The sequence below is a fragment of the Talpa occidentalis genome, unplaced genomic scaffold (genome assembly GCF_014898055.3).
Source record: "Talpa occidentalis isolate TD23 unplaced genomic scaffold, MPIMG_talOcc4v2.1 talOcc4.11, whole genome shotgun sequence".
In the NCBI taxonomy this organism is placed as follows: Eukaryota; Metazoa; Chordata; class Mammalia; order Eulipotyphla; family Talpidae; genus Talpa; species Talpa occidentalis.
This window is the reverse complement of record NW_023601104.1, coordinates 2,209,779-2,235,579: the sequence shown is the minus strand read 5'-3', so window position 1 is coordinate 2,235,579 and position 25,801 is coordinate 2,209,779. Positions and strand designations below refer to the sequence as shown.

At 52.5% G+C, this 25,801-nt stretch overlaps 2 protein-coding genes and 1 long non-coding RNA gene across 6 annotated transcripts in view; 1 reads left to right on the top strand and 2 right to left on the bottom strand.

The window, feature by feature from the left end:
- Nucleotides 1-2,819, bottom strand: part of SIN3A (SIN3 transcription regulator family member A) — a 58,481-nt gene extending 55,662 nt beyond the window's left edge. Inside the window, exon 1 of the mRNA XM_037502069.2 lies at nucleotides 2,799-2,819. The gene's annotated coding sequence lies outside the window, so the exon portion shown is untranslated. The remainder of the gene's footprint in view (nucleotides 1-2,798) is intronic.
- LOC119238405 (uncharacterized) lies at nucleotides 215-25,211 on the top strand. Of its 3 annotated transcripts, XR_008553649.1 has the most exons (7): nucleotides 215-297; nucleotides 3,332-3,471; nucleotides 4,763-4,967; nucleotides 6,605-6,685; nucleotides 10,242-10,613; nucleotides 15,869-16,670; nucleotides 24,310-25,211. It is a non-coding gene; the product is annotated as an uncharacterized LOC119238405 (long non-coding RNA). The 3 variants fall into 3 exon arrangements; XR_005123570.2 differs by lacking the exon at nucleotides 215-297 and having other exon boundaries at nucleotides 3,201-3,471; nucleotides 10,557-10,613; XR_005123569.2 differs by lacking the exon at nucleotides 215-297 and having other exon boundaries at nucleotides 3,201-3,471.
- PTPN9 (protein tyrosine phosphatase non-receptor type 9) overlaps nucleotides 12,727-25,801 on the bottom strand; it is a 72,505-nt gene continuing 59,430 nt past the window's right edge. For both annotated transcript variants that reach the window (XM_037502073.2, XM_054700069.1), the window contains exons 9-13: nucleotides 22,467-22,533; nucleotides 16,287-16,365; nucleotides 14,824-14,974; nucleotides 14,260-14,467; nucleotides 12,727-13,548 (exon numbers count right to left, since the gene is read on the bottom strand). In XM_037502073.2, the coding sequence (XP_037357970.1) occupies nucleotides 13,334-13,548; nucleotides 14,260-14,467; nucleotides 14,824-14,974; nucleotides 16,287-16,365; nucleotides 22,467-22,533 (720 nt within the window). In that variant the 3' untranslated portion in view covers nucleotides 12,727-13,333. The remainder of the gene's footprint in view (nucleotides 13,549-14,259; nucleotides 14,468-14,823; nucleotides 14,975-16,286; nucleotides 16,366-22,466; nucleotides 22,534-25,801) is intronic.

Here is a 25,801-nt window from a genome sequence, read left to right as displayed (position 1 = left end):
GCCTGCCAACTGCCCGCCCCTTCCCCCTCGGCCGGGAGGGGAGGGGGAGCCGCTCACCTTCTCCACGCCCCTATTGGCGGGGAGCGTCCCTCACCCAGCCCCGCCTATTGGAGACAAACTGCTGAATCCCACCCCCAGGGCGGGACGCTATTGGAGGAAGAGGGGACGCTCTTCACGTCCCATTGGACGGCGCCGCACGTCCCGCCCCGCCCGGGCTCAGCCACAGGCCCGGCCGAGTGGCTCCCGCCCTCGCGGCCGCCGCGTCGGAAGGCAATCCCGGCTCCGCGGCCCAGGAAGGTAAGGAGCGCCGCGGGGAAGATGTCCGTAAGCGGCCAGGCCCCGCCCCACAGCGCCGGGCCGGCCCCGCCCCGCCCCGCGGATTGGCGGCCGCCGCGCCGGCGAAGGCTCCACTGGTGGCGCCGCGCGTCTGGGCGCGGACCCCGCCCCGCGCGGGAGGCAGGACCCGCCGCCTTTTGTGGAATGTTTACACTGGAGACGCCGGGCCGGGCCGGGCCGGGCCGGGCGGCGGGCGGCGGGCGGGGGCGGCCGAGGGGCCCGGCCTCGCGCGCCCGCACTCCGCGCGCCGCAGGGGGCCCGGCGCCAGGTGCCGCGCGCGCCCCGAGCCCCGACCCCGCCGCGGCCGGCCCCGGAGGCGGAGCGCGCGGCGCGACCTCCAGGACGGGCGTCCTCGCGCGGGGGCTGCGGGGCCGGGGGAGGCCGAGCCGGGCGGGCCCCGCGACCCTCCCCGCGCGCCGCGCCGGGGGAGGCAGGGCCCGAGGCGGCGACGGGGGCCGCGGGGCGCGGAGCCGGTGACAGCCCCGGGGCCCGCGCGCGGGCGCGCCCGGACGGCGCTCGCAGACCGGGGCGCCCTCGCCGCTCAAGGAAGCCGCGGAGACGCGGTCCGGGCTTCGGGGGGCGCTCTCGGGGCGCGGGGACAGAAGGGGGCGGGACCGCGCTTTTCCCGCTCTCCGGCGGGCGGCTCCGCGGCGCGGTCCCTGCCCGTCCCTGCCCGGCGGCGCGGAGCCGCGGCAACAGGTGGGCCGGCCCGCGCGGGCCTCGCGAGGAGCGCCGGCCGCCGGAGCCCGGAGGGCCGAGCCGCCCCCCAAAGGCGGCCCGGCCGGACCCGCGGGGCGCGGCGCTCCGCAGGCTGACGGGCGCCCGCGTGCCGGCGCCCCCTCCGGCTCCAGGCCCGGCCGGGCTGCCCGACACCCGGGCCGGCCCGCGGAGGCCCCCGGGCCGCTCGCGAAGCCCGGTGGAGCCGCCCAGCGCCGCGGCCGCCGTTCCTCAGGGCGAGCTCCGGGCGGCGCGGGAGGGAAGGCGCCGGGGAGCAGCCGGCCTCGGGCCCGCGGGGGACGCGCCGCGCCCCGCCCCGTCCCGCAGTTCAGCCCCGAGTCCACCGCGCCTCGCCGCCCCGAGCGGCACCGCCCAGGCGGCCCGGGCGCGAGCGCCGCGAGAATCTTTGTGCGCCGCCTCGGGCTCCCTCCCCCCGCGCGCGGACGCCCGGCCCGGGACTTCCGGCGGGAGGGCAGCCGGGGCGGCGGGGCGGGGCGGCCTCCATGTGCGGGGCGCGCACTCCAGCCGGGGGCGGGGACGGGCCCGCTTCCCCCGCGGCGCGCTCCGCCGGGGGCGGGGCCAGCCGCCCTCCAATCAGGGGGAGAGGCGGGACTTCGCGCCGCACGTAGCCGCGGGAGCCCTCCCTCCGCCCTTCACGGAAAAAAATCCTAGCAACTTAAAACTCCAGCCCGGCCTCGGATAGGCGGAGCTCGGGAGAATGTCAGCCAATCAGAGACCGAGAAGGGAAAAAGGGTCTCTCGGCCAGCCAGTGGAAGACAAGAGAAGGCGGGCCCCCGGGGCCCGCGGTGGGCGGAGGCGAGGACGAGGCCCCGCCCCCGGGCCCGCGCGGGCGGGTGGCACGAGCGGCGCCGGAAGAGATAGTAAACAGGCCGGGCCGGGCGGCCGGGGCCGCGGCCGGGAGCCCCGCGCCGCCCTCCCGGCGTCCCCCGGCGCCGCGCCCCGCCCCCGCCCGCGGCGCCCCCCCGACTGACAGGCGCGCCCCTCGCGCCCCTCCCGCCGCTGATGCATTTCCTTTTCCCGGCGCGGGGACGGTCTCCCCAGTTTCCGACCTTCACGGCCCCTCCAGCCCCCCGCGCCCCCGGCGGGGAGGCGCCGCCGCTCCCGCTCGCCGGGGCCGCCGACCCCGGGGCTGTCCGCACCCGGCCGGGCTCGCGCGGGGCGCCGGCGGCCGCGACCCGGAGCTCGGGGAGCCGGCGCGGGTGGGGGCGCGGCTGGGGGCTCTGCCCGGCGCCCCCCGAGCGCGCCCCCGCCCCAGAGTCCGCGGCCGGCGCCGCCCCCCGAGCGCGCCCGCCGCCCTCCGGCAAGTTCGCGGCAGGAACAAAACCCCGGCGGCCGCCCGCGCGCGGGGCTGCGGGGAAGCCCGGGCCCGGCGAACTCGGCTCCGGGCAACTCGGGGCGCCGCGGGGCTCGCACCGCCGCCCCCCGCAGAGCCGCGCCGCGGAGCGACACCCCCTCTCTCGCGGCCGTCTTCCCGGGGGAGCCGCCTCCGGCCCGACCCGCCGGGGCCGCCGCTCGGAGGATGAACTGGCGGCCCCGCCGCGGTCCCGCGGGCTCGCACGCGCCGCCCTGCCCGCCCTGCCCGGCCGCGCGCCCCGGGCCCGCCCCGCGCGCCCCGGGCCCGCGGCGCACGCCGTGGCGGACCGGCCAGCGCCGGCGGCCGCCGAGCTAGCCCCCCAAACGCCCGAGATTGGGGAGACCAAATTAAAAGCAGCTGTTTAACATACCTTCCGAGCCAGGCGAGGAGTCCTGAATGGGGGGGAACGCCCCCCGCGGGCCATTGGCTCCGGGGCGCTCGCGTCAGCGCCCGGCCCGCCCCCGCCGCGCCCGCCTCTTCCCCTCGGGCGGCGCCCCCCCCCGGAAAATAAAAAGAAAGAAACTCCCCGCGAGTGGGAGGCGCGTCCGTGGAGGAGGACCTGGTCCCCCGGCCCCGCCGCCCGGAGCTTCGGGGGCCCTAGGGCCGGGGAGCCCCCTGTCCCTCGGAGGCCGCGGCGCGGACCCGCGGAGGAGCTGGCGGCGCTCCGGGCCCCCACTTCCTTCGCTCGCGCACCCCCGCTCCGGGCTGGGCAGAGCCGCGGAGGGACGCCCTTGCCACGGCTAGAGCTGTCTCCGCTTCCCCGGCCGTGCAGCCCAGCCCTGCCCACCCCATTCTGCCGGCGACTGGAAACGGGAGGTGCCAGCGGGGGCCCCGCGTCCGGGCAACAGGCGCTCGCCCGAGCGGACACCGTGGTGCCGCACCTGCTGCTGGGTGCGCTTGCAGAGGACCGACGCGGTGCTCGCCCTGCGCCCTCCCAGGGCTGCAGAGGACAGGAGATGCTCCAGAAAGAACTAAGGCAAAGCAGAAGCGTGTGATTACAGAGATTCAGAAGAGGGAAGTTCTTTCTAGCTGCGGAAAACTGGGTAAGGCTTCATGGAGGAGGTTGCATTCAAGTTGTGTCTGATTTCGTCAACAGAATTAGCAGTCCAGTGCTTCTCTGCCAAGGGCACAAAGGGGTAGGTGGGAAACATTGTAGAAATCTCCAAGTGTGGCTGTAGTGATCAACCAGGGCTGGAAAGAGAGCCGAATAGCAGGCTTTAATACTTGGTTAAAATTCTTAAATTTGCACGGAATTTTGGGCATGCAGCATGGTTACAGGACAGGTCCTGAGGAATGGTTTAAAATGTGAAATCCTAGCAGCTGGCTGTTTTGAGGATGAGTTGAATGAGGGTCGCCTGTCGGCAGCGAAGGAACAGAGAGGCTGTGGTGATTCCGGAGGCCACAGAGGCACATCTTGGTGTGGGAAGGCTAGGGAGGGAGAGCCAAGAGGCCCCTTCTTTCTCCCAACCACCCAGTCCAGAAACTTATCTCTATCTTCAGCAGCCCTCAGGTCAAAGCTCTGCCTCAGACTCTTCCTGTATCACTTGCGGTATAACTTTCGTCCAAAAGGAGTGTCTGGGGGGGCAGAGGTTACACCCATGTGACTGTGCTCACCGACCTGAGCCCGGGCCCAGGGCACATGAGTGAGAAAAATCTGTTGATTGAGGCATCCAGGAAAGGGGGTTGGTGTGGGTGCTGCGGAATGCTGAACGTAAAGGGTCTTAGAGTCCCCTGGGCAGAACGGGGCCTGCTGCCAGTTAGACTGTCCAACCGTTCAGGTGAGTTGTACTGAGGACCTGACTGGGGCCGTGGCATTAGGTAACCAAGAATGAAACGGAGAGATGTTTGAGAACGGCTCGACAGTGCAGGTAACAGAGGGACAGTCGTCAGTGTCCTGGGATGTGTAGAGAAGAGATTTGAGGCCAGTGGTTGGGTAATCTGGCTTCTAGGCCAGGGACAAGTTCCTTCTTCCCCAAGCCTGTCTCCCCACTGTGAAATGAAGCTAGACACTGGAGCAGAAAGGCAGGTTCTAAGGGCCCTTTACTCAGTCTCTGAGCGGGTGGGAGGGCAGGGCATGGGGAACCTGCCACTAGGCATACAGGTGGGAATGTTGATTTGGCAAGTGCAGCGGGACACCCCGGCTAGAACGGGGACTAGAATTTGGGTGGTAGTTCAGATGGGATCACCTAGGGAAAGAGTGTAGCCGAGAAGGCCAGGAGGTGAGGACGGCGTGGTCAGTGGGAAGCCAGCACCCGGGCGGGCCACGGAGGTCAAGGTTCATTATCAGATTGGAGGTTCCCTGGGTGAAAACCAAGGTTTTCTCTATCAAAACAGAGATCCCCTGATGTCTGGATTCCCGTCTCAGATTCCTGCTGCATGTCCCAGGGGGCTCTGCCTCGATGAAGGCAGAAGATTCTGCGTGAATGTGAAATGAGCAGAGCGGCAGGGCAGCAAGAACATTAAGCCTGCAAGCTGAGTCCCACGGTTCCCATCCAGTCCCTTCCTGTCTGTGGCTCAGTCTCCTGTCTGGGACGAGAGGGTAACATAGCAATCCTTGCCCTGCTATGAAGATCAAATGTAGTATTAAAATGTGCCTGAATAAACCTAGTGGGATTCTGAGCTTCCATGGCAGTCAGGTATTTAACTGTAAGCCTGGATAGCAAGTGGGATACTGTGGATGAAGTCACTTAGGTAGCACTGGTAACCAGAACAGTCACTCCCACTCACAGAACTAGACTTTGCTGACATTCCCTACCCTCCGATATTCCCTGGTGGGAATCCCCTGCTGAACACATCCTAGAATGAGGTCCTTTAGGCTAGTCACCCTAATTCACCTCTGAACCCCCAGTACCCAAGGCGGTCAGGACCAGGAAGGAATGCAGCGTTTTTTTCTGACTCGGTGCACTGATGTCCGCCTAGCCCAGCCATTCCCATGCTCTTTGGGCAAGGATTTGATTCGGGGACACTGCCCCTCCAGCTGCCCTGAGGGTTGCCTCCACTCACCTCCTCTGACCCTGTCGGGGAGGACAGATTAGTGAATGGATCCGGGTGAGGGTCTTCCTTAGAAGGCCAGGTTCTGATACTAGGAGGGCGCTTTTGTGTATTGTGGAGTATCACCATCCTTTATAGCTGACCAGCCTGAGTTTTAGCACAGTGGAGTGACTAGCCCGTGTCAAGTAGCCAAGGCAAGTCTGTCTGGCCCACAGCCTGAACTGCCCCACCTCTCCCAGGCGGTCTCTCTACATAGGGCCCTGATCTAGAATGGGGCTGCTGGAGAGAGTCTCCACTCTTGCTCCACCCTTCTACCTCCCTAACACCAAGTGCAGTTTGCCTCTAGATAGTTGGACACATCTAACCCTTTCTAAAAATATCCTTGAAAAAACAAGATTTGTTTTTCAACCACATACATGCACACATCCTCAACTCACAACACGTACACTCTCACTTTCCTGACACCTGTCTCCCAGGCACCAGTCGCACCCTCACTCACAGAGGGCTCATTCTCAGTTCTTTAGTGTGCTTACGGCAGGTCACAATTGAGAGACAATTGGTGCCTGTTCTTCAGCGACTGCCAAAAAGATCAGTGCCAATGCCCTGCTAATAGACCCTCTGCCAGCTATAGAAGACAACCACACTCGCTCAGGAATATCCTTGAGAGGGGTACGGGAGACTTGTTCCCTGACCCAATCCAGAGTGCCCTTATAGGTTCAAGGTGTTAAGCTCAGGCTACTGGTTAGAATCCTAGTTGAGTCACTTCCTAGCTGTATATTTTTGGCAAATCATTTTTTTTGTTAAAGATTTTTTTATTTATACAATAGCTGGAGCAGAACAGGCAGATGTACCGAAATACACAGCTGAGGGGCGAGACAGGAGAGGTCTGTCGGTAACCCATGTGGGCCACTTCCTGGCTGGGGATCAAACTCAAGCTGCAGTGGCTGGAGACAGCTTGATAGCACTGAGACAACCCCTGAGGCACCAGGGAGGCCCAAGTTTGAAATTCTTTACAGGGGGTTTAAAACTACCACTCACTGCCCTGAAATGTCTTGCCCTTGCTGAGCATTAATTTGTCCTCCTGGGCCATTTCCAATACAAATCTGAAAACTGGATAAAACAGCATGTTACCCGGTTTGTCAGGCCTCACCTCATATTTTCTAAGTGTTTCATTTTGTCTTTCAGTTGCTTGGTAATTTTTTCTGCAAGCAGTTGTTTCCTTTATTCCAGTGAAATCCTACTCAGAGAACCAAAAGATGAAGGAAGGTAGGTCTTGCTTTGGTTGAAGGAGACACACTGGAGAACATTGCAGCTTCTTCCTTTACCTCCCATTCAGCCTTCTCCCTGACAGCGACTACCCCAAGCAGTGAACCTCCATTTCCAAACCCTAATGCTTCAGCCCAACCACTCCCTATATTTCCCGAGTCTCTGGGAACACAGGCTGGCCTTGTCCTAAGCTACACCTCTGCCTATTGATCAGAATCTTTCAGTCTTTTCTTCCTTTATCCTCCCCTAAATGTTGGTGGCCCCCACAAACCTCACCTCTCTTCTTGCCCTCCTGCTGCTTCTCTGCTTTTACCAACTTCCAAGGCCCCTAGCTTCTAACTAAACTAAATCCCAAATTGAAATCTCCAGGCCAGTGTCTGCCCTGAACATCAGACTCCAAACTTCCACTGCCTGCTGGCCACAGAATAAAGTATTCATTAAAGGTCAAAGAAATGAGACCCCCACGGAATGAAAAAGCTGGCCTCAGCTTAGTTGTGCATCTGGCTAGTCCTGGGGTTTAAGACAACTCCATGAGCTTAGAGAAGTAGCCTGGTAGGGGTGAGCCTGCAGTCAGGGAGAGGGCATTGTAATCCTTTTTGACTGTCTTCTCTCTCCATCTCACTTTTTTTTTCTTTTTTAAGATTTATTGATTTAGGGGCTCCGTGGTGGCGCAGCAGTTGAGTGCTGGGCCACGAAGCTGCCCACGGCCTCTGCAGCACCGGTTCGAATCCCCAGCCACCGGTGAGGGTCCCACATGGCACACAGACCTCTCCTGCCGCCCGCTGCTCCCCTCAGCAGTGTACTTCGGTCCTTCTGCCTGTTCTGCTCCCCGCTCTGTCTCTGGTGAATCCTCTCACCCTCCCGTGCTTCTGACTGTACCCAGTGCTTGTATAAATAAATAAATCTTTAATTAAAAAAAGATTTATTTATTTAATCATACAAGAACTGGGGTGTAAGCCAGATGTGTATAGGGAGTGGGGGGTTGAGAGGATTCACCAGCGTGGGGAGCAGAACAGGCAGATGTACTGAAATACGCTGCTGAGGGGAGCAGGGGTTGAACAGGAGAGACCTGCTGTGCCACATGGGTAGCTCCCTGGCCGGGGTCGAACTCATGCTACAAAACTCGTGCTGCAGTGGCTGGCGATAGCTTAATAGCACTGTCTTTAACCCCTGCGCCACCAGGGAGGCCCCATCCATCTCACTCTTTTTTTTTTAGATTTATTTATTTATTTATGCAAGCACTGGGTACAGTCAGAAGCGTGGAAGGGTGAGAGAATTCACCAGAGCCAGAGCGGGGAGCAGAGCAGGCAGAAGGACCGAAGTACACTGCTGAGGGGAGCAGCGGGCGGCAGGAGAGGTCTGCGCGCCATGTGGGACCCTCCTCCGGTGGCGGGGAGCAGCCGGGGATCGAACCGGTGCTGCAGAGGCTGCGGGCACCCTCACTTTTTTTTTTTTAAATACAAGAAGCGGGATACAGGCCAGAGATGCGGGGGGTGAGCGGAATCACCAGAAACAGAGTGGGGAGCAGAACAGGCAGACTGACTGAAATACACTGCTGAGGGGAGCAGCGGGTGAGACAGGAGAGGTCTGCTGTGCCATGTGAGTAGCTCCCTGACCTGGGTCCAACCCCTGCTGCAGTGGCTGCGGACAGTTTCATAGTTCTGAGCCTTAACCCCTTGCACCACCGGGGAGGCCCCTCCATCTCACTTTCTTGTAGTCTTCCTCATAGTCCTAATAACCATCATGAATACGTTACTCTCAAGTGTTGAAAAGGCATCACTGCTCCCAGCCGCCACTCAGTATCCCAACTCCCAGTTAAGGTCCTGGTATAGTTAGCAATATCTACTTTGGCCTTAGCCAGGAAAATTGGGTAATTAAGACCACAGTATGCCAGATTTAGCTGAAACGGAAGGATTTTATAAAAGCTGTGGTGAAGGATGTAGGGAGATTAGACACTGCAACAGATTTTTGAGAGTGCTAGAGATCTATAATTAGAGAAGACCCCTACCTTCTATGGTTAGCTAAGAGCTGCGCCACCCAAAATGCTTGATATCCTCAACTGCTGTATGATGGGCAGTACCACCCAAGAGAAAGGCTGGCTGCCAAGCTCGTGGGAGTTTTAGCCCCTGCCCTTGATAGGCCAATAATGGCCTTTTTAATTTATTTTTAATTTTTTTTAAGCATGGAAGAACTGGGGTGTAGGCCAGAGGTGTGGGGGCACGGAGGTGAAAGGATTCCACAGAGACAGAATGGGGAATAGAACACACACTGCTGAGGGGAGCAGTGGGCGAGACAGAAGAGGTCTACGCCGTATCTCCCTGGCCAAACCCTGGGGATAGAACCCAGGCCTTAGCGGTGATAGCACTGGGACTTAACCCGTAGGCCACCAGGGGGTTCCCTAATAGTGGTCTCGGAGGCAAGTCTAACAGCTCACCTAGGAACTCTAGGACCGTGGTCAGTCCCTGCCTCGGCGCGGAGTCACACTGTCTGCCCCTCTTGGAGCAGCACAGAAGCCTTAAAGGCCTGTGGACTGGTCTTGCAAATTATAAGACAAATGACCTACTTTACAAGTTGGGGGTCGAGTGGGAAAGAAACTGAGGAATCTAGGGAAGCGAGAGCAGGTAGAGAGAGACTGTGAGAGTAAGCCGAAACTAAGGACTGTACGAGGGAGCTCATCCAAGCTGAGAAGGCCCTGATGCGTCCTCTTAAGGGCGTCACACCGTCCTACAGAGAACCAGGCCCTGGCAACGGGAGCACCTCCAGCAGGGTCAGCTGCTATAGCCCCTTTTCCCAGAACCAGCTAGCTCTTGCCTTGGGTTGAAGAGAGACCCCAAAGAGCTCAGTCTCTCTAGAAAAGCTTTTCCACCTCCCCTCCTACCTCTAGGTCTGGGGGGGTGTGTCTCTCTCCTCCTCCCCCCACCCCACCCCCCCCCCCCCCCGCCAAGGGATCAGGGGCCTTTCAGGGCAGGAGTTCCATCTGCCCAGTCCCCAAGGAGTCAGCCCCATTCTGTCATTACCTGCACTTTGTCACATGCACCCCGGCCTCAACGGGCCCCTTAGGCTGAAGATGCGGCGTCCCTTCATCTCAGGAGTCCTGTCGTAGGCGAAGGGATGGGCGGGATGAAGGGAGCAACAGAACGAGAGAGAGAGAGTGGGGTCACTTCCGTGCTGGAAGAATTAGCTACCATGGGAAAGCCAGCGGGAATAAGTGAAAAAATAGCCATCAAATCAGCAGCAGATAGCTGACTTAGCCCGTGTCCCCCACTGAGCATCTTTTCCCCTCATGTTCTCCACTGTACAATCTAGTGTTTGATTTTAGGTTCTCGTTAGATCTTCTGGATGAGGTCCTTGGTATTCTGAACAAATTCTGGGTTCCTACTCCATGTCCTCCTCTACCTCCTTTAACCTCTGCCACAGGGCGGGTCTCATGAAGTATCTGCTGCTCCAACACTAGCGCTACCAGCCAACTATGGCGGGGCGGGAGGGTGACGGGCAGCCTTGAGCTCTCTCTTCCAGAGGTACTGAAGGCTTCGACATCAATGTGCTCGCCTTCCAGAGTAAGGGACAGGAACTACCTCAGTGACTCTCGAGCCTGCCCATCCTACCACCCAGCCAACAGCCTGCAGGAGGGGCCGAGAATCCGCACTTCTATGGGCGCTGCAGTCACCTCACCGGTGCTCAGCTATGCAGTGGGGACTCACACATACCTTCTAAACTGACAAGGCAGCTGGTTGCAGCAGCTTCAAATAAATGAGAGTTCAGGGCCACCTCCTCCATGCTTTTTTATCCTTAATGTTATTTTTTTACATATTTCACCAAACCCCTAATCTCTCTGATTGGCCAGATTTCAAGAATCTCTGTTCACCTTTAGGGTGGCTTGTCCCGAGAGAATGGCAGACTCTGTGCTGCACTTTGGCTCTTCGTTAAGGTAAGAAACTCAAGAAAAATGTGGTGGTAGATCAGGAGATGGGTTTCTAAGAGGGAGTCTCCTGTAAGAGTGAGGAACAGAACAAGTACTCCGCAGGCAGATGGTCCAGGTTCTTGGCGGTGGCAAATTACTTTTCCTATGGTTCAATCTTCTGTCAACACCTACTTTAAAAGATTGTTTGAGGATGAATAACACCTAGAAAACATTTTGAACAGTACCTGGAACAGAGTTAAGTACCCAGTAAATCTTAGCTGCCATGACTTTCATTAATTACACCCAAATATTTGCATACTCTCCATGTTAGAACTATACCAGCTGGAGAGACCGTCACAAGGCAACACAGAGTAGCTACCTGGTGTGGGGACTGACGCTGCAGGGACAAAGCTTCTGGTTCCATTCTAAGGGGGAGATGCAAATGACTCAAGTTCTTCCCGCAAAGACCAGTGTGCCCTCGTGTGTGGAATTCCCTGGGAGACGGACCCTTTGAATATGCTGTAGACCCAAGGCCCCTACTGAGGGGAACCAGTCACTGACCCTTTACTATATGTAACATGAGCTAAATACCAACAAACTGGAATTATGACTGTCTAGACTTTGAAAGGAGAGCTTAAAAAAAAAAAAAAAAAAAAAAAAGATCCCCAAAGACAAAACACTGTCTTTAAGAGCCAGCAAACCGGTGAAGAGACCAAGGCTTTATAAGCAGGCTGACCTGAGCTCCAGTTCTAGAGCGAAGCACTGTATCCCTCTGGGCTTTACCTTCCTGATCTATACAGAAACAGAAGGAAGAATAATGCCTCACTGGGATTTTCCTGAGAATGGGCTGTGAGGTGTGAATGAGATCATGGAGGGAAAGCTTCAAGCACGGAGACTGGCCCCCAGCAAGCATTCAACAGTGCTGGTTCCCTCTGTCTGCCCAGGGCTAGGACCATGACCTGTGGATGAGGTGGGTGGCTCTAGAAATGAAAGTCTCAGCTACTGAGGCCTTGAGTCCCTCCCTGCCTCCCCAACCCTCCCAGATCAGCTCCTGGACCCCCTTCTTGGCTTCCCAACCCCAGACTGCCACTAAATTGATGAAGCTAAAAGGGTTTGATCATGTCGGTATATTTGTATGTAAATACAAAACTGTAGCACTGTAAGATATTGAATATGAATTATTTACAATTATTTTCTGAATCTGACTCAGTCCATTGACGTTAAATACAAAATGAAGAGATTGTAAAAATAAGAATATATACATTCAAAGAGCTTATTACAGTATAAAATTATCGAGGTTTGATCAGCTGCCAACCTCATCTGTGATGGGGGGAAGAAGGTTTAGGGTTCCTGGGATTTTCTTGGAATGTGAAGTATCGGGGACTGTTGATTCCACCCCTGGCACATGAGGCTGGGTCGGCCAGGAGCAGACGGGGACGGTTCAGATGAAGAGAGAACACACTGTGACTGCAGGGGGCCGCCTCCCCCCGGCCATGTTTGAGTTTTTTAGTGACGCAGAACCTACCCAGGGCCTGGCAGACTGGAAGGCAGGGAGACACGGGTATCTGAGCGGACAGGGTGAAGGCGCATGAGGAAAGGAAGCTTCTGGCAACAACAGCAAAAGGCCAGGGGCCCGGGCCCCGCTCATTCTCCCAGGGAGGGTTCTCACAGCAGTTTCCCTTTTCACACACCCGGGTTCCCTCCCTCTCTTTCACCGTTGCTGCTGGCTCTGGCTGCCCTGTAAGTTCATCTCTACCCTCAGACCCCCATCCCTGAGGGGCAGGGAGAGGAAGGGGGAGCTCTGGAATCACAGTGGAGGTCTGTTCCCCAAATCCACAAAGCAAGCAGAGAAAGAGGATTGGGTGAGGACAGTCCATCCTGAATTACACCAGTGTCGCCACAAAGCGGTGTCCTCGGCTCCGACAGGCAGCAGCCCGGCAGGAGAGAGACGGTCCACCGGGATGGGACCTGGGGCGGGAACGCGGCCGGGACGGGGTGTGCCCTCTTCCACAGGCTGCGTTCCGACAGTGGGAGCCACGGTCCCCGCCCCGAGTGGTTTTGGATAAACAGTAGGGTCCGAGGAGCCGGGAGACCTAAACTGCAACACGGAACCCCAGGAAATTCTACAAAGGAGCGTCTCTGTGTATATGTCTTTATAGAATACGACCATAGCATCACGTACAGGATATATTATATACACACGTACACATGGACCCAGACACGTACGTGCACATACACGCGCGCACACACACAGTGACAGGAGACCGGGATACACGCCCTACGTATAACCGTGCTTGGCACTCGGGACGTTCCTCGAACTATGTAACTTGGTCAAGCTCTCCGGGAAGGAAGGTGAGTGCGCACCAAACCTCCCCAGCAAATCCTAAAAAGGGGAAGGAGTCGGAAAGAGACCCGAGAAAGAGAATGGCGTCGGGAAAGGGTGAGGGAGGATCCTTCCCCCCTTACCTCGGGCCCTGGCAAAAATGGATAGCCACAATTTGGTTTTAATAAGGCACAGTTCAATAGCAGGTGCTGGGAGTTCAGAACACATTGCTGCTGGCCCTTTCTAGTGGCAACGTCACCACATCTGTCTAGCCAAAGGGAAAGGCTGCCTTGCGTGCACACGTGCGCCGGGAGACACAATAAAGAGGTTGGTCCATGGCTTCAACATAACTGAGGGCGACCTACAGGCTCAGCGCTGTCCGCGGTGGAGAAGGCTGGCCAGCAGGTAGGAGGCCTGTGGACAATTACTGACTCTCCATGGCCAGGAGGTCGTGGCTGGAGGGCACCATGCCCTCTCTCTCTGCGAACTCCAGGATTGCCTTGTAGCAAAAATAGTACTGCTCAGGGGTCTGGATGCTGAAGGCCCTCTGGGTCCTCATGCGAGACACCGTCTGGAACACGTTAAGGGTGCCAAGCTCCTCCAGCTGTGCCAGGCAGATGTCCAGGGAGCAGAAGGTACCTGAGGAGAGGAAGGGTGTGGTCACACTTGGCCCGTCTCGCCTCTCTCACCTTCACCAAGTAGCCCAGGCGTGACTGCACACAAGAACCCAAAGGCAGATGCCTACTGGCAGGACATCCGGTGACTTAAGGCCCGAGAGGATGCGAGGAGGCGGTCAGAGGGAGTGTCGGAGGCCAGAGAAATGCCAGCTGTATATAGATGGACAACAGACAGAGGAGGAGAGAAGTGCCTGTTGCGATCCCAGACGGACATGTCACAGGACTTCCACTTCCCAGACCTGATTTTCAGAGCCACCGCCACTTCTCCACAGAAACGTAACGCGAACATTCTTCCTGACTTTTCCCCAAAGGCACCCACCTCAGTTGAAAGGCCAGTAGTCCCTGCAGTGCATAGCCCCTTCGGACACAGACTGCTTGCGGGCTCCAGGATGGAAAACACAGCTGGGGGTGGGGGATGGGATGTGGCGGCAGCCTAGCTCAGCAACCTGGGCTACCCAGGTGAGAGTGAGCATGCAGATGGGACACACGAAAGGGCTTGGCTTGTCGGGCATATACTCTGGCCAGCACACCTAGCACTGGGGCCACTCAAAGAGGAAGTTTTCATGGCAGTTCACCATCAGTGGATCAAATTCTCAAAAAACGACACTAAGCTTCATATTCGTCTCCACCTTCAAGGCCTATCAATGTTGCGAGGTCACATCAGGTACATTACCTGTCCTGCCAATGCCGGCACTGCAGTGGACCACAATGGGGGGCTCGGGGCACTGCCCCCTGGAGCGTGAGCCCACGCTGCTGACGGCCAGCCTCTGCTGGCTCCTGACCACTCTCAAGAAGTCAATGAGGGAAGCTGCCGAGGTAGGGACACCATAATCTGGCCAGCTCAGGAACTGAAAGTGGGTCACCTGGCGTTTCTGCCGTTCCTTGAACGAATAAAGAAGCAAAAGTGAACGAGGTCATTTCTGCTTGCCCCTGACTAAGCTTTTTTCAGATTGGCAACCCCGGGATCCTCCCACCACCAAGATTCCAGCCTACCCCCCTTAACCCACTATGGACCCAAAGGAGAGGTTAAATGTCCAGAGAGGGCACAGAATTCCTATACTATGGGGTCCAGATTTCTTGGCAGTCTCATTCCTAAGCAATGTCACTGCTGCGCTGAGACCATCTGGCTACCCTGGCTCTGGGATGACCATCCTGCCTGTTCCCTTCGGAGGTTTTCTTTCCGGTAAAGGTTCTCCCCCACATTCAAAAAAGTAAGAAAAGAGAATCCTGGATTTACCTCTATGTTGTGAATTTCTAGCGTTGTTTTCTTATAATGGTTCATGTTCTCCACGCCTAGATTGGTCACTGTGAGGAAGCCAAATCGGATCCGAGAGTCTTTTTCTAAAGGCCAGTACTGGCCACACTTTCTCCTGCCGCCCTCCTCAAAGCTGGAGACAACAGAGCAAGTAAGTCCTCTATCCTTCCTCTCCACAGCAGAGACCCTGCTCCCCCGAGCCAGCAATATCCTGTCTTACATTGCTCCTAGTGTAGACCTTTGCTTCCTGGTGAAAAAGCCAGGAAGCCTTTTGATTCTAAATGTGTAAAAACAGCTAAAGTTGGGCCTCCCTGGTGGCACAAGGGATTAAGAAGCAACCTATGAAGCTATCCACAGCCACTGCAGCACAAGTTCGATCCCTGGCCAGGGAGTTACCCACATGGCACAACAGACGTCTTCCGACTCGCCCGCTGCTCCCCTCAGCAGTGTATTAGTCAGTCTGCCTCTTTTGTTCCCCACTCTGTCTCTGGTGAATCCTCTCACCCCTGCACCTCTGGCCTGTACCCCAGTTCTTGTATGCATAAATAAATAAATCTTAAAAAAAAAAAAAACCAGCTACAGTTTCTGCATGTATTCATTTAGCAGACATTTCTTTTTATCATTTGAACTCCCGGCCCTTAATCTCAACACTGTTCATTCTCTCCCCCCAAGGGCCCGTGGCTGACAGGCAAGTGAGAAAGACACAACTCCCGTGGAGCCAGCAGATTTGTGTCAAGATCTAAAGTTCACCTCACCCCTTCAGGGGCTCCGAAGTCCTCCAAGCTGGTTCTCTCCCAGCTTGAATAGTGCCCTCAGGAAGGGAACTGAGCAAATATTCTCATTAACTGGTTTTCTCCTCTTCTGAAGTAGGTTATAGCTATCATAATGATGATGATGATGATGATGATACTAATGAAATGGGTTAATTCCTGAAGTTTGGGCAGATTTGATTTGTAAACCAACATTTCAAAAATACTCCTTTCTTTCAAGAGCTTCCTGCCTCTCACCTTTCGCCTCTTTTTTACAGTTCTGCAGGTGGAAATAAGAAGGAGCAGAGCAGGAAAAATGGTCAAAAGTAGCAGGAAAAAGAGAGCAAAGGGAAAACAGAAGACAGCCACCCTTTGGAAGTGAGGGCCAGATCCAAAGCAAACTGCCCATGTTTCCCAATACTTCTTCAGGCTGAGGCCAGGACCTCAGAACAGACCATCACTGCACAGGGTCAGCAGAGTCATGAATTAAAGGTCTAACAGGTCAGGACTAGCAATCTCCACCAGACCCTGCCTGGGTTAACTTGAGGTCAGCTAAGAAAAGGCTAAGACATCTCAACTTTTTTGCCATAGCTTTCCTAATCCTCATTTCTCCTAAGAGCTGAACTCCCCTCTGGAATCACCACCCTTGGGTCAGGATGGAAGGGGGTACAGTGCAAAGAGAAGGGATCAACTCACCGAGTGGTCATGACAATCACCAAGACTTTCTGCTCCCATACCATGAGCCAGAAGTCTCGATAGGTATTCTCCAAAGGGCCTGGAAAGAATGGAAAAGACAAGGACCGTGAACTTGGGGAGTACTTCTTCCCTTCTCAGGCTCGTGTGTTTTCCGAGCTATTAACCCCAAGGCATGGGTGCTGGCTCCCTGTTCTCCTTGCTATATCCCTGCTCTTCCGAGTGGTCCATCAGCGCCAGCATCAAGTGAAGAACGTTGTAATGTATAGTCTGCACGTCATTGCTCCCCAGGCAAGCTGTAGTAGCAGCTGGAGAAGCGCTGCTGTCCACTCTCTGAGAGCCTTCTCATCCGGGCTCTGATTGCACATCCAGGCTGACAGGGTCAAGGTAGGTGTGTCTGTAGCTATTTACATCTCGCCTCTCTAGGAAACCATTCCCCTTCTGTGTCCCCTCATCTCAGACCGAACATGCTTGCGATCTAATAGCCTCCTTCAAAATTAACTTTATCTCTCTACTTTTCCATCGGTTATCAATTCTGGCATTCTTAAATCACTCAGTCTTAAAAAGTTGGTCAACTCTGACTTACTCATTTCCTTCATCGCCCAGAAGCAATCACCAAGTCCTAGAAATTTTTTGCCTTTGAAATTTTTTTTTAAATATTTATTTATGCATGTAAGAGCTGGGGTACAGTCCAGAGGTGCAGGGGGTGAGAGGGTTCACCAGATAGAGAGCAGGGAACAGAACAGGCAGACTGATGAAATCCACTGCTGAGGGGAGCAGCGAGCGCGGCAGGAGAGGTCTGCCGCGCCATGTGTGTAGTTCCCTGGCTGGCCTGGGATCGAACTCCTACTGTGCTGCAGAGGCTGCAGATCGCTTCATAGTGATGCAACTTAACGACTAGCACCACCAGGGAGGCTCTGAAATGTTTCTTTTTTTGTGCTTTTGTCCCCATTCTCTTCCCATCCTGGTTTTCCTAAGCAATTTTGCTGCTACAAGGCTTAGGACTTCTTTTGTCTGACTTACTTTAATAGCATCTTGGCTTACTTTTCCTTTTTTCTTTTTCTTTTTTTTAAGGATGGAAGCTCCAGGTTTATTTATTTATTTAAAGTTTTTTTTTTTTTAAATACAAGCACTGGGTACAGTCGGAAGCACGGGAGGGTGAGAGAATTCACCAGAGCCAGAGCAGGGAGCAGAACAGGCAGAAGGACCGAAGTACACTGCTGAGGGGAGCAGCGGGCGGCAGGAGAGGTTTGCGCGCCATGTGGGACCCTCCTCCAGGAGCAGGGAGCAGCCAGGGATCAAACTGGCGCTGTAGAGGCTGCGGGCAGCTTTGCAACCCAGCACTCAACCGCTGCGCCACCGGGGAGGCCCTTGGCTTACTTTTCTAAAGAGATCTCTTCTGCAGTCTATTCTGGATACTCCTGCCAGTTTATTTTTATTTTTTTTTTAAAGATTATTTATGCATACAAGAGCTGGGGTACAGGCCAGAGGTGCCAGGGGTGAGAGGATTCTCCAGAGACAGAGTGGGGAACAGAACAGGCAGACTGACTGAAATACACTGCTGAGTGGAGAGGCGGTCGAGACAGGAGAGGTCTGCTGCGCCATGTGGGTAGCTCCCTGGCTGGCCGGGGATCAAACTCATGCTGCAGAGGCTGCGGACAGCTTCTCAGTGCCGTGCTTAACCCTATGCGCCACCAGGAGGCCCCTCCTGCCAGTTTAATCTTTCTGAAAAGCTGCTTCACCACAATAGACACACCATACTCACTTCTGCCTCTATTCCTTTGCTCAAGCTCTCACCACCAATGCCATTCACTTTCTACCCATTTTCAAATAATGTCTCTTCCTTGAGGGTTTCTCTAACCACCACTGCATATAGGGCTTCCTCTCCTCTCAGCTCTTGATGGCACAACTGGACAGAAAGAGTTTAACCATTTAAAGTATAGTAAAGTCATTTTACTCTGCAGAAATGAAGCAGGTCTCAGCAAACATGGTGCTGAAGACAAGCTCTCCTTTCAGAGTTAGAATCTTCACAGGGCTGGGCACTCAGCAGGGTCTTTGAAGATACTCTTTTTCAGTCAAGGGAGTAACAACTCAGGATAATTCCTTGTACTTTCTGGGGCCTTTCCCGGTTTTCAGGGAAGTAGGGTAGGACTAATGGTTGGTTTTATCCCAGAAGTCACTGAAGTCTTAGCAAGTACTAATATTTTATGATACTGAAATTTCATGTGAAGTGTCTTGGAAACAAGCTAGATGACTTACAAAGAGATAATTAGTTAAATTGGGTCATACCTCTAATGTAAGCAGTCATTAAAGGTGATGTTGTAAGATCTTTTTGCTATGGAAAGGTATTCACAAAGTACTATAAAATAAAGAAAAGATAATGTATAGAAAGAGTTCCTGGGCCTCCCTGGTGGCGCAAGGGGTTAAGCACAGCACTGTGAAGCAATCTGCAGCCTCTGCAGCATGAGTTCCATCCCCAGCTGGCCAGGGAGCTACCCACATGGCACAGCAGAACTCTCCTGACTCCTGACTGCTCCCCTCAGCAGTATTTCAGTCAGTCTGTCTGTTCTGCTCCCCACTCTGTCTCTGGTGAATTCTCTTACCCCCTGCACCTCTGGCCTGCACCCCAGTTCCTGTATGCATAAATAAATCTTTAAAAAAAAGAGTTCCTTTTGTTAAGTATTTTTTATATCAATATCTATTAGTATGCATAGAAAAAGAATAAGAAAGAGAGTAAGATGTTAACATTATCTCTAGGTGTTAAGATTATGAGTGATTTTCATCTTCATTTTCTAAATTTCTACAATGGACATGCATTACCATAGTACACACATCAGGAAGATAAGAGCACCCTTTCCTCATCTGACTCCCAGCCTGGTTCATTTCCCCCTACTCTGGCTCCGCAGCATTTCTCATATATTTTTCACATTCAAACCACTGGCAAAACTGGTATTGTTGATCAAAGCCTGATCACCCAGACACCACTAAGACTCAGGTTAGATCTGGCTGATCTGCCTGCAAGGACATACAGGCAAGTCCAAGTAAGCAGTGTCCTTGCCTTCTAAACCTAGAGACCAGAGCATTCTGAGGCTCTCGAGAACCATCCCTTATCCTCCAAAAACTCATCCATCCAAAGTCCACCCTCTTTTTTTTTTTTTTTTAAGATTTTTTATTTATTTATACAAGAACTGGGGTATAGGTCGGAGGCGCGGAAGGGTGAGAGGATTCACCAGGGACAGAGTGGGGAGCAGAACAGGCAGATGGACCAAAGACACTGCTGAGGGGAGCAGCAGGCGAGGCAGGAGAGGTCTGTCACACCATGTGGGTTTCTCCCTGGCTGGCTGGGAATCGAACCTGCGCTGCAGAGGCTGCGGACAGCTTCACAGCGCTGCGCTCAACCCACTGTGGCACCCGGGAGGCCCTAAAGTCCACCTTGTTTAACAAAGCCCCTACTTTAGCTCCAAAGCTATTATTTTGCAATGTTTACTTCTCTGTATTTTTCTTTTTTACTGAACCATTAAAAAAATTAATTCTCGGGCCTCCCCTGGTGGTGCAGGGGTTGAGTGCTGGGTTGTGAGGTTGCCCATAGCCTCTGCAGCGTCAGTTCAATCCCCGGCCACCAGCGAGGGTACCACACACACACACAAAAAAAAACCTTTAATTCTCAGGCATTGTGACATTTCTCTCCTAAATACTTGAGCACATCTTTAGAAGAACAAGGACATTTCCTACAGAATACTGTATTTACCATTATCACACTAAAGCAACTGAACATTGATATAATCGTATTATCTAATACACACTCTCTATTTGTCACAATTGTTTATCCTTATTTAAGTTCCAATTACGTATTTCCTATGGTTATCATGTTTCTTTAGTCTACTTTTTTTTTAAAAAAGATTTGTTTATTTATGCATACAAGAGCTGGGGTACAGGCCAGAGGTGCAGGGAGTGAGGATCCACCAGAGACAGAGTGGGAAGCAGAATAGGCAGACTGACTGAAGTACACTGCTGAGGGGAGCAGCAGGCAAGTCAGGAGAGTCTGCTGTGCCATGTGGGTAGCTCCCTGGCCAGGGATCAAACTCGTGCTGCAGAGGCTATGGACAGCCTCACAGAGCTGTGCTTAATCCTTTGTGCCACCAGGGAGGCCCCCCCCATGCCCTTTTTTTGTGTTTCATGTACTAACTCTGATGAGTCGAAGTCAGTTTTCTCATGGTATATAAAACAATCTAGATTTTTCTGGTTTGTTTTTGTGATTAGCATCTGTTTAAAAACTAGCAAAAAGGCCTCTCTGGTGGCCTAGGGACGAGTCTCAGCACTACCACAGCGAAGGCCTGAGTTCGATCCCGTCTGGGAGCTACCCCACATGGTGCAGCAGACCTCTCCTGTCTCGCCCGCTGCTCCCCTCAGCAATGTATTTCAATAATCTGCCTATTATGCTCCCTGCTCTGTTTCTGTTGAATCCACTCACCGCCGCCCCCCACAGACACCTCTGGCCTACACCCCAGTTCTTTTATGCAAAAAAAAATAAATTAAATAAATTAAAAAAAAACTAGCAATATACAGCTCAGGTAATATGCATTTCTCACTATATCACAATATAATGTCTGCCCATTCTTGGAGATACTCAGTGGATAACTGAGGTATCACCAGATCTCTGACTTGCCATATTCTGCAATGGTCAAATGGCATTAAGGCTACATGGTGGCCTGTTATGTCCTCCTGTGTTGTGAATTCTTCTCACCCTCTTTGAAAGCAAGCTGGTGTTATTCTCCCTGAAATGGCAGAGGCCTGATCAGAAGGTGTACTGGGGCCCACAGGAGCACTTAGAGAAACTCCATCTGAAATCCCTGTAAAGCCCAGTACACTTCACTGTCAGAGCTTGCATAGGCTATCAGTGTCAGAACACCACTGGTGTGCTCTGTCATCATAGAAGGGTGAGAAAAAGGGCCTCCCTGGTGGCACAGATGTTAAAGAGACTGCGCTGTCAAGCTGTTGCCAGCCACTGCAGCACGAGTTTGATCCCTGGCCAGCCAGGGAGCAACCCACAGTTGCAGCAGACCTCTCCTGACTTGCCAGCTGCTCCCCTCAGCAGTGTATTTCAGTAGATCTGCCTGTTCTGCTCCCCACTCTTCTCTGGTGAATCCTCTCACCCCCTCGCATCACTGGTCTACACCCCAGTTCTTGTATGCATAAATAAATAAAGTTTTTTTTTTAAAAAAGGACCAGAAAAAGCCTCTGAGGACAGCAACTCTCATTCATAAATTGGACTTGATTTCTGCAAAGTCCCACTGCCATTCCTGATCTCCTACTGGACATAAAGATCATGGTACTGGCCACTGAGTTCTGATGCCCCATTCCCTTGAGTTGGCAATACTAAGAAACAATCTGAAAATCTTCTGCAGTATTGTGTGTTCACATCTCCAGTTTATTTCTATGTGGTAAGTTTCCAGGCACATCTGGTTCAGAAATGCTACTCCTTTTATCTGCCTTCCTCAATCACCCCCAACCTTTATGAAAGGCTAGGATCTAATAGTACTGATATCACCTCAAGTTATCATTTCCATTAATAAGTGCAACTTATGGGGCATTTCTGGTGGCCCAGGGGTTAAGGCTCAGCATTATCACCACAATGGCCTGAGTTTGATCCCCCGCCACGAAGCTGACCCACATGACGTGGCAGACCACTCCTGTCTCACCTCTCCTGTCTCGCCCACTGCTCCCCTCAGCAGTGTGTTTCAGTCAATCCGCCTGTTCTGCTCCCCACTCTGTCTCTGGTGAGTCCTCTCACTCCTCTCGCAATTATGGACTACACCGCAGTTCTTCTGTGTATAAAAAGTAAATAAATCTTAAAAGAAAAAAAAAAGGTGCAGGGCCTCCCCTGGTGGTGCAGTGGTTGAGCGCTGGGCTGTGAAGCTGCCCGTAGCCTCTGCAGCACCAGTTTGATCCCTGGCCACCTGGCGAGGGTCCCACATGGCATGCAGACCTCTCCTGCCGCGCCCGCTGCTCCCCTCAGCAGTGTATTCGTCAGTCTGCCTGTTTTGCTCCCCGCTCTGGCTCTGGTGAATTCTCTCACCCTCCCGCACTTCTGACTGTACCCAGTGCTTGTGTAAATAAATAAATAAATAAATAAATCTTTAATAAAAAAAAAAGGTGCAACTTATGAGAGGCAAACCAACTTACCTTGTGTACCAATGTAGGCATTTTTCTGCTTGTAGCCATCCATGAAACTGGCATTGATGTAATCTGTCTAATGATAGAAAGGAAATATCATTGCAGCTGTGTGGAATACACCATGTGGGCAGAAAAATGAAATTTACTTACTACCCATGTGGGTAGTAAGTAAATGAAACCCAAGGTGAAGATAGTTTCTTCTTGTCAGGCAGAAAATCCGAGCAGATGGGGCAATTCAAAACCTCACTTCCACAAATGTTGCTAGGACAACTGGTTATCCACATGCAGAAAGGTCAAGCTGAGTCCTTTTTCACACCATACACAAAAATCCGAAATTATACTTAATTGTAAGAATTCTACGAAGTTTTAAAAGAAAATATAGTATTAAGTCTTTGTGACCATAAGTAAGGCAAAGTCTTCTTAGATATGATACCAAAAAGACAAGGAACTATGGGAAAAACAAATAAACTGAACTATATTAAGTTTTCAAATTTATGCTTCAAAGGACAGCATCAACAAATTAAAAAGACAACCCATAGAATGCATGTATTTGATAAAGGACATGTATCTAAAATATACAAAGAACTCTCACACTTCAGTAGTAAAAAACAACAACAATGGGCAAAGGATCTGAACAGACATTTCTCCAAAGATACACTAATGGTCATCCTAATAAGCACGTGAAAAGAGTTTCACCATAACTAACCATCAGGGAAATGCAATTCAAAATCACAGTAAGATAACACTTCATACCCGCTAGGTTGGCTATAGGTAAAGGTAACAAGAAATGTTGTCAAAAATGTGGACGAATCAAAACCCTCACACACTGCTAGTGGCAGTGTAAAATAGTTCAATAACTTTGGAAAACAGTCCGGCAGTTCCTTGAAAGGTTAAACATGGTTACCATGTGACCCAGCAATTCCACACCTAAAAAAATAAAATCATATAGCAATAGAAAAACTTAACCTACCAAAACATCTAGCAGCATTATTCATAAGAGCCAAAAATGGAACAATTCAAATGTTGGCTGAATGGATAAATAAAACGTGGTATATCCACACAGCCCACAGAAGGTTTCCGTAGTAATAAAGTGAAATGCTGACATGCTACAACGTGGCTGAGCCCTGGAAACATGCTGAGTACAAGCAGTCAGACACGAAAGGCCACATAGGACATGATTCCATTTATATGAAGTGTCCAGAATGGGCAAATAAACTAAGTAATTGGGGTGGGTTCTGGGGACACAAGGAGCGACTGCCAAGGGCTTGGGGTTTCCTTTTCAGGTGACAAATACTAGTATATGAGTTGCATCTCAATAAAGCTGTTATTTACCAAAAAAAAAAAAAAAAAAAAAAAGGAATCTACTAGAACTTGCAGCACTGCAACTCCAGACCAAAGGAGGCAAGTCACACAACCTGAAGGGACATGCCCATGAGGGCCAAGTGACTAGAAAGGGAAGAAAGCTAGACTCCCCACCTAGCGCCATGCCGTCTGTTACTACCTGTCATGACGCAAAGCGACGGCTAACTTCAGAGGCATGTCCATGAAAAACTCCTGACTCACTCTCTGCTGCGGGTCTCCTCCCCTTTCCCAATGCCCTCAGTCTCCCTGCCCTGTCATTTTTCACTCTACCTTCTCGCAAGCTCTCTGCCAACATCCTCTAATTCAAGCTGATAAGAAAAACACAGAAGCAACTACAGCCCAAGTCAAATACCACTAGTTGAGAGGATCTAGCAGTGAGGACAGAGCAGTGTGTGTGGTGGGCTGCAGAAGAGCCAAAGAAAAGCCATACCCTACTCCGCGCAAGAGAGGCCAGAATGACTCCCTAACCTTGTCGCCCTTTCTCCACTAGGTGCCATCACTTGGAGGAGAAGGAAAACTGTCAGAACCCCACAGCTACCCTCGGAAGGCATCTCCACCGCACAGTCAAACCTGTATTACCTAGCTATGAGTCCGCGAGCCAGAGAGTCTACCAGCTTATCTTCCCACTAATGATTTAGTCACGAGGTTCTGCTCTTCTCTCCTCTCACAGCAGGGGGCACTGACCTCACTCTCTTGCTTCGCACACCTTCACTGAACTAACGAGGCACCTGCAGCAGACACAGAAAGCTGAAAGTCACAATGACTCCCAGGCAGGGTTTGCAACCCAGGGCAGACCCGTTGTGAGCCAAAGCCCATCCTCTGCTCAGCTTGCTGCGCTCGAGTGCATGCCCTGCGGGATCTAGACGAGAGAGAACAGAGCAGTACCAATGTGACCGTCAACACCAGCACAGAAGTTACATACAAGCTGTTACTTTCGGAGGTACCATCATACTTTGAAAAGAAATGTCACCTCTTTAAAGATAACTTATTTCCTTTGAACTAGGGATACCAGCTTTCAGAATCTTTGCCTGAGAACACTGAGAATTAAAATCACAATTTCAAAAGAATTATCAGACATTACAACTGAAAAGGACCACACAGATAAAGTAGAGACTTGAGGGCAAACTGAATCACAGAGAGAATGAAACCAAGAACACTGTATTATGGGGCTCATTCAATAAAAAAAAATATGACTAATACCATTAGAATTTTAAGAGCAAACCTGGTTAACTATTTACTAATAAGCCCGAATTCTCCACTTACTGTGGAAATAACGTTTGCCAATGTTTGCAGTAATAAGAAGGATTATAACTTAAGTGATGATCTTCAATTAATGACAGTATGATTAGAATTAGCCTCCTGGTAAACTAGGGCTCACTCATTCATTCACAAATAATTAGGGAATGTTTGACACATGCCAGGCACTCTGCTAGGTACTGGAGACAGAATACTCAACAAGACAGATAAATACAGGGACCTCTTGACTCCAGAGCCCCAACTCAGTATTTATTCTCCACTCTTTCAGAACACAAACCATGATAATCTCAGTAATACTGATGAATTAGTCCTCAGGCAGACTCTCAGTTAAAGCTCCTGTAGGAAAACGCTCTGAAAGGATACCAGTCAGGACTACAAAATCAGTACGTGTGCTTGAAAGAGTAGGGTCAAAAGTGACTGAAACCATGATTCTCAGATCCTCACCCATACACTACATATGGCCAAATACAAGGCAATGATTTTTCCAAGTTACCCCTCAGAGAAAAGAAAGGAGCTATAACAAGTTCCTATAATGTATGTGAGGACAAAGACATTGATATAAAGGAACATGAAGAGTTTAAATAATACTTTCACTATCTATATACTAATTTATATGATTTTTAATATGCAGATACTATAAAATTAATACATTAAATGATAGAGTCATTTGACCATTTCATCTCTATCACTAGATATTTACGTATAAACTAGTTGTCCAAAATATT